This window comes from Haliotis cracherodii, unplaced genomic scaffold, assembly GCF_022045235.1.
Source record: "Haliotis cracherodii isolate W230 unplaced genomic scaffold, xgHalCrac1.p SCAF_9, whole genome shotgun sequence".
In the NCBI taxonomy this organism is placed as follows: domain Eukaryota; kingdom Metazoa; phylum Mollusca; class Gastropoda; order Lepetellida; family Haliotidae; genus Haliotis; species Haliotis cracherodii.
The window spans coordinates 26,647,631-26,659,970 of record NW_027266343.1 but is presented as its reverse complement, the minus strand read 5'-3'; the positions used below and the strand labels follow the sequence as shown (position 1 = coordinate 26,659,970).

Below are 12,340 nucleotides of genomic sequence, written 5' to 3'. Positions count from 1 at the left end.
CAGTAATTTAACTTCAAATCGCACCCCTTAACTCAATGATTTTGAGATTTGTGTTAAATAATAGGACCGGTCATGAGAAAAACTACAAGATTGTACAGGAAATATCTGAAGACTTGTACGTATAACACCATCGCTTAATAATTAACTTGTATATTTGTTTGTCTGTTGTTTTAACGCCTCACCCCAGCTATATCACGGCAGTGTGTAAATGAACTCGACAATCCAGTGACTGGCATTGGGGACGTGGTTGAATATATATGTCCCCAGCACCTCATCACTGGGAGCAACCACGCATTGAAATTGGTGACTGGAATTTTGTTTGAAATCAGCATAAATTAAATTCCTTTCAATATGTAGGAGCTTAATTACGTTTTGTCATTAAATACGAAAAATAACTAACTGTATAATGTGTATTCTTTGGACTCGTCTGCAAGAAAGGGAAAATTATTAATATTTTTCTACAATGCGAAGCATAATGGCTGCATGGTTTATGTAACAAAATAAAACAAAACAAGGTCTTAAATATTGTTTATAAAACATCCCGGCCCACTCCCTGGAAATCAAGTGGTTGTTCCCTAATCTTTTAATACCCACCTTGAACAAGGTGAACGAGAACACGCACGTGTGGGCATATCTTACACGGTATTCAACAGTGAAATAAGATGGGGTTATGTCCCTTACTTCCAGTAGACAACGTCCGTCAAGTCGTGCAACATGGGAATAGTGAGGTAGATCATGATTTCAGCTGTAGACCAGGTGATTTCCGCCCAGCCCGAGTCTGGTGAGAAGACGACGCTGACAGCTGACACGGACGCAGGGGGTTATCAACCCCTAGGCTTGAAGGATTTGACGAAGACGAACGTGCTCAGGGTTCATCAGCATTTAGATGTTTTAGAAGGTATAAGGAAAATACCAGGGCAATGTATAGTGAAAGGAATAGTCTGTTGACCATGAAACTAATTCAACTAACTAAATAATCTAGTAAAACCTCTTGATCTAGTTGAATGACACACGCAACACTGTGCACTGGCGAAAGTATCGAGTGACATAGTTTACCGAAAGGTCCACTATCAATAAGGGCTGGGGAAAGTCAAATTGACAACCCGGGTACCCCGACCTTATTACCGACCTAGTTGAGTACTAGTTGGTAAAACATGACTCGTGCTTGAGTATGCGGTTATAATCAGTGATGATAACCATTTTTTAATAAAAGTTCATCTTGTAGGCTTATGTATCCTCCCTTTTTCCAATTTGCATGTGTGAACTGTATTGTTAAATTCCATCATCTGTTGTGAATATCACAGAACCAGATAAGCTGCATAACTGAATAAAATATGCACAAAATGATCATCATGCATTAACCTTTAATCTTACATACAAATACACATGGAACATCCCATAAACCCAATAGTATAATGACACTATGCATAATTACCCAATGTGTCCAGTATTTCCTGGGCCCACTTGCACAAATCGATCTTAGCACTAAGACTATTGTAAGACTATGCTTTAAGTATGGGAGTTACGATCATCTTAGCGCTTAGATCGCTTTGTGCAAGTAGGCCCTGATCTGTATTTCCTGATCGACGCCATTTATGCGTGAACCCTACTTAACTGAAAATTGCACTTATTGTAACTTAGACATACATCAATGTTGTGCACCAATGCAACATGGGACAGCACATGAACAGGTGCAAAATAGAAGTTATATGAAACAGCATTTTAAGCGGATGATGGGTTTTTTCTAAATGTTCACTCATTGGTCAATAGACTGGACCCAAGGGGGTAAATATGTCTTAAATACCCAAAGTTAAATGTAAATACCCAATGAAAATAATTATGTGTGAGTTGATACTCAAAGGCTCAAAAACTATGTAGGGGCGCTGGTATACATGTATATTACAGAATATCACATTGATTAAAAGCATGGCTTCAAGCTCCTTAAAATTAGTGTCACTCACGCTTTGGAGCTCAATTATCTTTTTTCTTAGGGACTGGTAATGTATTATAGGTTGGGTGGGGTGAGCTAATTGTTATTAGGACTGCATCATGCTAAAACTTACACTGTTCCAAGTGTTCAGTGACTTTACCAGATACATACTCAAAACAAAGTAGTTCCAATTCCATAACTATGAAAACACAAATCATTGTTAATCAACGAGAGTTACATCAGAAATGACTTTCTTTTCTCAAATGACCTTCACCTCAAAGAAGTCACCAAATATGTACAACATATGTTGACCTATAACTTCACAACCGGTGATCAACTGTTAGAAAAGGCGTGTCTACTGACATCAGTATGAAGGATTTTTTCGAGAGGACTTTTATTGATTCAGTGATTCAGTGTGCCATGTGAGTAGTCGGGAACATTCTGACAATCTAAGTATTGTTATTTGTTTTTATGTTTTTCATTATAACCAAGAAATATATTCACAAATGCCGATAAATACCTTGTTGTTTTGTGTGATATTGCGTAAGTTATGCTGTATGCTGCAGGGCGGAAACTTTGACAATTTCTGTTGAATTTACCAAATCATTGTAATGTATCTATTTTTGATTCCCTAATACTTGCTACGATACTCTTCCCATGCATATTATAAAAATATTGAGAGATTGTATACAACGACTAGAATGGATCTCTCAAAATAAGAGAAAATGATACACAGTATAAAATCTGAATTTTGCTTTGTTTACATTTCAAACAAGTGCAGTTGTTCAAGCACAATGTTCGTTTTCTCACCTAATATATTTTGCTTGAGTTCATCTAGACAGTTTGTATTGGTGACAAAAACCATTTATCATTTGATTCTAAAATGTATGAGGAATTCGAGGATATGCGTATCACAGCTGAGTTCATGGAAAGTTCACTTCGGTGTTCGTGTTAGCGGGTTTTCCAAAACATTCTAATTGATTCTAGGGTTAACGGTGATGTTTCAAAATGATCATTGGTGGTTGATAATTAAAAACAGATACCCATGATCATTATGCTGATCACTAATATGCTATGTTCGAAATGCTTTCTCAGAATAAATATCTGATATTTTGATTTCAAAACATACACCAAATAATAATGGTGATTTTGTAATTTGTTTCAAGTATGAAGTTCCAAATTTTCAGAGGTCATTTTTAGAAATTTTGCATGATATTGCAGAAGAGGGAATTTCCCACAGAATTGAAAACTTGCAGTCCATTTGTGAGCATGATATATTTTGAATTTCATTTGACTTTAACTAAAGGGTCGAAGAGGAGGGACATTTATGTGTCCTTGGCATTCATGGGTTAATGTGAATATGTAAATAAGTGTTTTAATGAAACATTGTGTAAAAAGGGAATGTTATTATATTGTCCAATATTGCTGATCCTTAAGATCATAGTTAGCAGGGGATCGAGACATCTTGGGGATTCCCCATGAAAAGTAGTTCCGGTCAAAAATTGTGTGAAAGTCAAAAGGTGAAGTTAATACTTTGTAAACATCACTTTTTGAAGTTTGTTGAAAAATTATCGGGTCATGTTAGGAGCAAATAAACCAATCACATCACAGAAAATCCTTTAATCTTCACACTGCAATTTTATTTCAGAAATCACTCAAAAACATTCAGGTATATTGAACATCTACATTACAACGGTGTGAATCTGTCAACGGGGTGTATGATGGACCTCTGTAGACGTATAGAGTAACAGAAATTTGTAGCTTGGAGATGATATTTAACTTTGCCAACATGTCCAATCATCGTAACAAAACTTCATGAATTATATTGATCATTTTAGAAAGATGATATTAGCATGTTTTGCCGCCTCATATGTTCTTGTGAGAAGCTTAGTGGAGGGGGAAGTAGATGTGTAACAATTGTGGGACCGAGTCATATGTTTGTGCACACCAAAGGGTGTGTGGAAAAGCTAAACTTATTTTGGGATAAAAAAGAAATGTTGAAATCAATGATTGTTCAATTGAAAGGTTGTTGGCATATGCACTAATCTCATAGACCAGAAATATTGTGAACTAATCTTGCACCTTGAGTATTTTCTTCATTGCATGTACAAACACAGATTGAAAACATGGCACATCTCCAGTAGGCTAGCTTCACCTTGCTAAGCTCCATCCTGCTGTCTCTTGATTAAGGCCCTCCTGTTAATTGTCAGTTCTATTGTTGCAGTGCTCTTGGGATGGGAGAGGAGCAACAGATATCAAATCTGTGATGCTGATGGCAAACAGATATTGTATGGGTATGAAGGTAAGGAAGGTCACTGCCTGCTATTGTTACATGTACACAAGGTCAGGACATACGGCTTGTTATGAGGGCTGTGATAGCAGGAGATGATTCACAGTGTAACATGTGTAGTGTTTGTGTTGCAGTTGGTGTGTGATAGCAGGAGATGATTCACAGTGTAACATGTGTAGTGTTTGTGTTGCAGTTGGTGTGTGATAGCAGGAGATGATTCACAGTGTAACATGTGTAGTGTTTGTGTTGCAGTTGGTGTGTGATAGCAGGAGATGATTCACAGTGTAACATGTGTAGTGTTTGTGTTGCAGTTGGTGTGTGATAGCAGGAGATGATTCACAGTGTAACATGTGTAGTGTTTGTGTTGCAGTTGGTGTGTGATAGCAGGAGATGATTCACAGTGTAACATGTGTAGTGTTTGTGTTGCAGTTGGTGTGTGATAGCAGGAGATGATTCACAGTGTAACATGTGTAGTGTTTGTGTTGCAGTTGGTGTGTGACTGCAGGAGATGATTCACAATGTAACATGAGTAGTGTTTGTGTTGCAGTTGGTGTGTGATTGCAGGAGATGATTCACAGTGTAACATGTGTAGTGTTTGTGTTGCAGTTAGTGTGTGATTGCAGGAGATGAGTCACAATGTAACAAGAGTAGTGTTTGTGTTGCAGTTGGTGTGTGATTGCAGTAGATGATTCACAGTGTAACATGTGTAGTGTTTGTGTTGCAGTTGGTGTGTGATTGCAGTAGATGATTCACAGTGTAACATGTGTAGTGTTTGTGTTGCAGTTGGTGTGTGATTGCAGGAGATGATTCACAGTGTAACATGTGTAGTGTTTGTGTTGCAGTTGGTGTGTGACTGCAGGAGATGATTCACAATGTAACAAGAGTAGTGTTTGTGTTGCAGTTGGTGTGTGATTGCAGGAGATGATTCACAGTGCAACATGTGTAGTGTTTGTGTTGCAGTTGGTGTGTGATTGCAGGAGATGATTCACAGTTTAACATGTGTAGTGTTTGTGTTGCAGTTGGTGTGTGATTGCAGGAGATGATTCACAGTGTAACATGTGTAGTGTTTGTGTTGCAGTTGGTGTGTGTTTGGCACGTAAGGTTTTGGGTTCTTCTCGTGGACTTGTGTTGAAATTTAGTGACAACGAATCCCAAGATGTGATCTCTCTCCACCGACCGTTACGATGCTCAACCCGCTGTTGTTGGATGTGCTGTCATCTACAGGAGATGGCCATCCACTCTCCTCCAGGGACTCCGATAGGCACTGTGAGAGAAATGTAAGTAATCAATGCAGAGAAATCTGAGAATCCTTGCAGCTATTGTCATATGCAAACATCTTGTCTCGCACTCCAGTGTGCTGTTGTCCAGTGTGAGGATATCAATTGTTGTATTGTCAAGTTGCTGATTTCCAGTTTCTGAAGTCCAGTTGTTGATGCCCAGTGTGCTGTTGTTCAGCTGATAATGTCCAGTGTGCTGATGTTCAGCTGATAATGTCCAGTGTGCTGATGTTCAGTTGCTGATGTTCAGTGTGCTGATGTTCAGCTGCTAATGTCCAGTGTGCTGATGTCCACTGTGCTGATGTTCAGTGTGCTGATGTTCGGTTGCTGATGTCCAGTTGCTGATGTTTAGTTGCTGATGTTTAGTTGCTGATGTCCAGTGTGCTGATGTTCAGTTACTGATGTCCAGTGTGCTGATGTCCAGTGTGCTGATGTTCAGTGTGCTGATGTTCAGTGTGCTGATGTCCAGTGTGCTGATGTTCGGTTGCTGATGTTCGGTTGCTGATGTTCAGTTGCTGATGTTCAGTTGCTGATGTCCAGTGTGCTGATGACCAGTTGCTGATGTTCAGTGTGCTGATGTCCAGTTGCTGATGTTTAGTTGCTGATGTTCAGTGTGCTGATGTCCAGTTGCTGATGTTCAGTTGCTGATGTTCAGTTGCTGATGTTCAGTGTGCTGATGTCCAGTGTGCTGATGTCCAGTGTGCTGATGTTCAGTTGCTGAGGTCCAGTTGCTGATGTTCAGTTGCTGATGTCCAGTGTGCTGATGTCCAGTTGCTGATGTCCATTGTGCTGATGTCCAGTTGCTGATGTTCAGTTCCTGATGTTCATTTGCTGATGTCCAGTGTGCTGATGTTCAGTTACTGATGTCCAGTGTGCTGATGTTCAGTGTGCTGATGTTCAGTTGCTGATGTTCAGTGTGCTGATGTTCAGTGTGCTGATGTTCAGTGTGCTGATGTTCAGTGTGCTGATGTTCAGTTGCTGATGTTCACAGTGCTGATGTTCAGTTGCTGATGTTCAGTTGCTGATGTTCAGTTGCTGATGTCCAGTGTGCTGATGTCTAGTGTGCTGATGTTCAGTTGCTGATGTCCAGTTGCTCATATCTAGTTACTGATGTTCACTTGAGGATTGAAGTTGTATTTGTTGACGTTCATCAGCTGATGAAGACAGTGACTCCCGTAAGCAAATTCCATGATATGCGAAGAACTTCAATCCTTATATTGACAGATACATAAATAATAACAAAACTATCCATTAAACCTCAAATTAGAATTATTTAAAGCGATCAATATCAACACGGAGAGTCCCAAACATTCCATTTGGAGTGACATCCCTTGGTTTTACAAACGGTAGAAAATGGTGGCTACGGAAATGTCATTCACTTGAAATGAGCACCCCAAAAAAGTTCTTAGAGTTGGAGAGAAATCCAGACCCAGCTAATGCTGAAAATGGATTGATATTAACGTTCTGTGAACTTTGGGTGTGTGCATGAGTCATACTACGGCTGCTGCTGATGGGGAATACCGCTTGAGGCAGCACGGTTGGATTTCCCAAAGCAATATACACGACAGTGTGGAGATCAGTGATTTCTTTAGCTAAGTTGAGCATTCTCTGTTATAGCTTTGAATGGACACTTTTGGACATATATGATCTGTCTGGATTCAAAGCCTGTATCATTCATAGCCTGCATTGATGTTGTCAGTTGTCCCTAATGATTTTTAATGTTATTTTTGAGATTGAGGAATTCCCCTAAAGTAGTTCTGTATGTCTCCGCTTGATTGACAACGTAATCATGTGACATACTGACGTTCATCGGGAAATGAACAACAGTCAGCTTGGAAGTGTTCACCTAGGCGAGGTCACCCGCTACTGTCAATAATTGTTGATATTCAGTTGCTGTTGTCCAGTTGATGTCCAGTTCCTGATATCCAGTTCCTGATGTTCAGTTGCTGATGTCCAGTTGCTGATGTCCATTGTGCTGTTGTCAATTGTTGTATTGTCAAGTATGCTAATGTTCATGTGCTAATGTTCAGGTGTTGATTGTTCTGTCAGATGGAGCTGTGGGGCCCCTGTCTACAATGTTTACAACCTGAAGGAAGGTTTGCTGTACACAATAGTCGGGGACTGCTGCCATTGTCGGGCTTGTGGTGATGTCACATTTCACGTGAGTGTTATGGTTGTCATATAACATGTCGGTGATATGCTGATACCACATTCCATTTAAGTGTTATGCTGATACCACATTCCATTTAAGTGTTATGCTGATATCACATTCCATGTCAGTGTTATGCTGATATCACATTCCATTTCAGTGTTATGCTGATATCACATTCCATGTCAGTTTTCTGCTGATATCACATTCCATTTCAGTGATATGCTGATATCACATTCCATTTCAGTGATATGCTGATATCACATTCCATTTCAGTGTTATGCTGATATCACATTCCATTTCAGTGTTATGCTGATATCACATTCCATTTCAGTGTTATGCTGATATCACATTCCATTTCAGTGTTATGCTGATATCACATTCCATTTCAGTGATATGCTGATACCACATTCCATTTCAGTGATATGCTGATGCCACATTCCATTTCAGTGTTATGCTGATATCACATTCCATTTCATTGTTATGCTGATATCACATTCCATTTCAGTGTTATGCTGATATCACATTCCATTTCAGTGTTATGCTGATATCACATTCCATGTCAGTGTTATGCTGATTTCACATTCCATGTCAGTTTTCTGCACTAGTCTTGTAGTCCTTGCCAAACTGCCCAGTAGATAAGGTATCATAAGTAGAATTTGCCAATTTTAAGGGTTTTGCTAAGTGTTATCATCGCATTAAGGACTGTAAATTTAGTTTCTACCGCTGGTGGTGTGCTGATATCACATTCCATGTCTGAGGTGATATCTGTTGTCTGCATGTGTAGAGGTTGTGGAGATATCTACTAATTAATTCAGTGTGTGATTCTCTGTGTGGCACAAGGTGTATGAGGGCCCCAGGGAGAAGGAGGACAAGGTTGCTGATCTATCCAAGCACTGGATTGGATGCAGGGACATTATTGGTGCTGCTAATGATTTCTCTCTAACATGTGAGTGATTTAAGATGCAGACATGTTAGCTCACACTCAATAGAATCCGAGGCTTATAACATCAGCCATCTTCTGTCAACTGGTTTTGTTCAGAAACTAATTGACTGATGAAGCTGGCCCTTCACATACATGTCAACACTAACAGCATGAATGACACCTGTTCAAGTGGTTCTATTCCTTGCATTACAGTTTTAATATATATAATTATTGAAATGGATATTTTCAACAAGAAAACAAAGTTTATGTTTAAAACTTGCTTGTTCACTTAAAACAGCTGTTAAAGAAAACAACAATCTGAGTGTTAAGTCTGAAGTTCCATAGCTTTTGGATTAACAATCTATGCAATGTGGTTTGATTTCATAAAAAGCCAGCAATTGCTATGGTAGAACCTGTTAACCAAGCATTTTGCAACAATTAATGTAATGTCTCATATGTGTTCTAATTAAATATTTTCTGTGTTGCAGATATTAAGGATATTGGTGTAAAAGACAAGTTGACAATATTTGGAGCTGTGTTTTTGATAGGTTTCAACTATTTTGAGAAACACTGTCGATGCTAATCGAGAAAGGCAGTCCTGTGAAAACTGTTATGTGACAAGTTACTGGTACCAGGAAGGCCCCACTGGACAGAGAGCCAGTGTCTCTCAGCATGCCCCACAGAATGAAATCTCCGGACTAGAATCTATAATCTCAAGAAGGGAAATGAACATGAACTGCTTTCCAGATACTTCCAGTATGACTGAAAAATTGTGACATTTGCTTGGGAGTCATGAATGTAAGTGGCAAAATCGCACAGACACTGTGTGGAACTATTATAAGGTCTCACAAATACTGACTAAATTCCAAAACACTTATGGAACTTGACCCTCCAAAAGCTGCCTTTATATAATGAAATTTGCTCCCCAGTAGCATATATGTTACATTTCAGGTGCATATCTGATGTTTTTTGTCCTGCTGTGATTTTTCCCATTAACATACCCCTTTAAACCTTGATCTGGTTTTACAGTGGTTTGGAAAACTCTGTAACCAAAATATCAATGATGATGAAACTTATATACAGTCTGGACACTTATGTTTTCTCAAATAATGTCTGGATAAACAATTTCCCGGATATCTTAATGCCTTTTCAGTTAACATGATTAAAAACTATGATTGCATGATACCCAGCTCTTTGATGTTGTATGCCGTGTGATGAATTGCAAAACAAACAACATCAAGCGTGTAAACTGTCTGGCAAGTGGGTCCCTAATAGTGTGTATTTTGCACTGTTGATAGTTGAAATTCACTGGACTTCTGGATAAACAAAGCATTTTATGTGGTATATATTTTGTTTCACATAAATATCATCCAGTGGGCTAGGTTTCCGGATATCTGGGGGTACTGATAAGAGGGTTTCCACTGTATGCTAATGTCATTAACATTGGTAGGATTATTGATAATCAATCCTTAAAAAAACAAAAACATTCAAGGTGTGTATTGTGTTGAATAATTGTGTGATTTGTATTTGGTAAAGCAAATAAAAACTCAAAAAGACAGGTTTAACACAGATGACCATACCATGTTTTGTACCAGAACATTCTGGACAAGTAGCCTCCAAATAGGTAGATTTTGTCAGATTACTTGCCTGGACAAGTAAATTTAGTTTCTACTTCAGCCAGACTGATTCCATACTTAATTTATATTGCTAACCAATTCCTTTGGTACTTCAGTGTACATATATTAGTCATATATTTCAAAACTGAAACTCTTTTAAACCACAGTGGGGGAAGGCCATATTTGAATATGGGAAGCCTCTAGCCTAACAGTGTTTTCCTACAGTACCTGTATTACTGTATTACACCAGGGAGTCTTTATATGGAGGCCTTGGCTACACAAACTAATAACTCTCACTTTAATGGTTTGATTCTGATCTGTGGCCAATTTCACATCCAGATTTCACTCTCGCAAGTCCTCTCAGATTATTACTATTTATATCATAGAATATACACGATGTACATACCAGTACCATGCTGTGTAAAAATTAGAATTCAATATGCCCCATTCATAACACTATGCTCCTGTGCTGTAGGACATTTATCCTATGATGTAGCAAAAATTGAAGAAGATTATGGTGTCCTGCAGAGCTGAATGACTCCATTGTTTATCCTTTTATCTGGCATATTGAACAATTAACACATATTGTCTTTCAACAGAACATATTGAGGTATCCTTTAAATAATCCATGTATTTCTTGAAAGTCTTTATGTATATTTTTGTATTTCCAATTGATACCAAATAAAACATTGATATTTATGTAGAAGGTGTTCGTTTTCTCTCCCAAACGGCCATTTTATCATATGCCTCTAAATGTTCTGCATTTCCTGACATTACCAGGCCTATGATATTGAAACTGTGCATGAGCTATCCTTGTTCTGAGATCCATCTTTCCTGCTGGTTGTCATGGTGGGGTGGTCAGCTGATTTTACGCTACTGCAACAGCCTGAAGGTTACCAAATGGTTAGATTGATTGAATAAATTCTTTATTGAAAACTTGTTTGTGTTTATCAATGATAATTTTGCTTGTCATTTAATGCTGCACTCCACACTATTCCATTCTCAAAATCAGTATCGAAACCAATGATTGATATTATGAGCAACGACCCACTCAGTTAGGATACAGTGACATGCAACCAACCAAGCCTTGGAGCCTGATCACACAAACCATTTAGTTGTTTTTGTATAGGACAAGAGAAGGATACTGGTCACCCATTCTAACCTGGATTTGGCATTGTCGCAAGTTCTGTTCATCTGTGACACCAATGAGTTAGGGACTAGTCATGTCTCAATATGGTGGGATTGGTGTAAGGACTGTATCATGTTTTCCTGACATGTAGCATTTATTTCAGGACCACCCATCCTATAATAAACATGAAGACATTGATGCAGAGCATCAAAGTTCCCCGCCATATGTGATGCCTCACAAACGCATAATTATGGATGCCTCACCAATGCATAATTATGATGTTACTGAAAGGCATGATGGAGCATAATTATATTAACCACAAATAACACAACGCTGTTGTGGAATTTTTAAAAATATATTTTGAGTATTGGGCAATGCAGTTGATACATGTGCATAGGGTAGGTCTATTTAAAAATAGTTTCTTGTTTAACGCCGCACTCAACAGTATTCAAGCCATATAACGGCGTGAGTCTGGACCAGATAATCCAGTGATTGACACCAGAGACCATACAATAGATACATTATATGGTCTCTGTTGACACCAAGAGCATCGAACTACGCAATTGGAATACGATGTTATGCATCGACCAAATCGGCGAGCCTGACTACCCAATCCTGTTCGTCGCCTCTTACGGCAAGCATCCATGGGGTTATTTACAAAGTAGATTGAAGGAAATGGAAGCAATTTCTGGCACAAATGTAAACATTTTGAAATAGTATCAAAACCGCCAACAACTTTGGCAGATGCACATACTCAAATAATAGATCACATTCTTTTAACACTTGGTATTTGGTTATAAAAATGTAAATGAAAATACTAAGGGCTCCATATGGCAAAAAAGGGTCTTTTTGTCACAACTACAGATGCACATACTCAAAATATTATCACATAGTTCGAGAATATTCAATACCGGAACTAATCAATAACGGAGATTCCTCGTCTCTTGTTTTGCGTATTTTGGTCAGTTTCATTTTTGTAATTCTTTCAAAGAATAGTAATTGTGAACATGATGAGTTGAGTTAC

General features: G+C 38.5%; 1 protein-coding gene across 2 annotated transcripts; it reads left to right on the top strand.

Moving 5' to 3' along the window:
- The first annotated feature begins 229 nt into the window (after positions 1–229).
- LOC139452320 (phospholipid scramblase 1-like) lies at positions 230–10,886 on the top strand. Of its 2 annotated transcripts, none has more exons than XM_071233753.1 (6): positions 230–303; positions 4,155–4,232; positions 5,299–5,497; positions 7,547–7,658; positions 8,490–8,595; positions 9,060–10,886. In XM_071233753.1, the coding sequence occupies exons 1-6, from the start codon at positions 258–260 to the stop codon at positions 9,152–9,154; spliced, it is 636 nt and encodes a 211-aa protein (XP_071089854.1). In that variant the 5' UTR covers positions 230–257; the 3' UTR covers positions 9,155–10,886. The 2 variants fall into 2 exon arrangements, with proteins under 2 accessions (XP_071089854.1, XP_071089853.1); XM_071233752.1 differs by lacking the exon at positions 230–303 and adding an exon at positions 710–898.
- Positions 10,887–12,340: the final 1,454 nt, after the last annotated feature.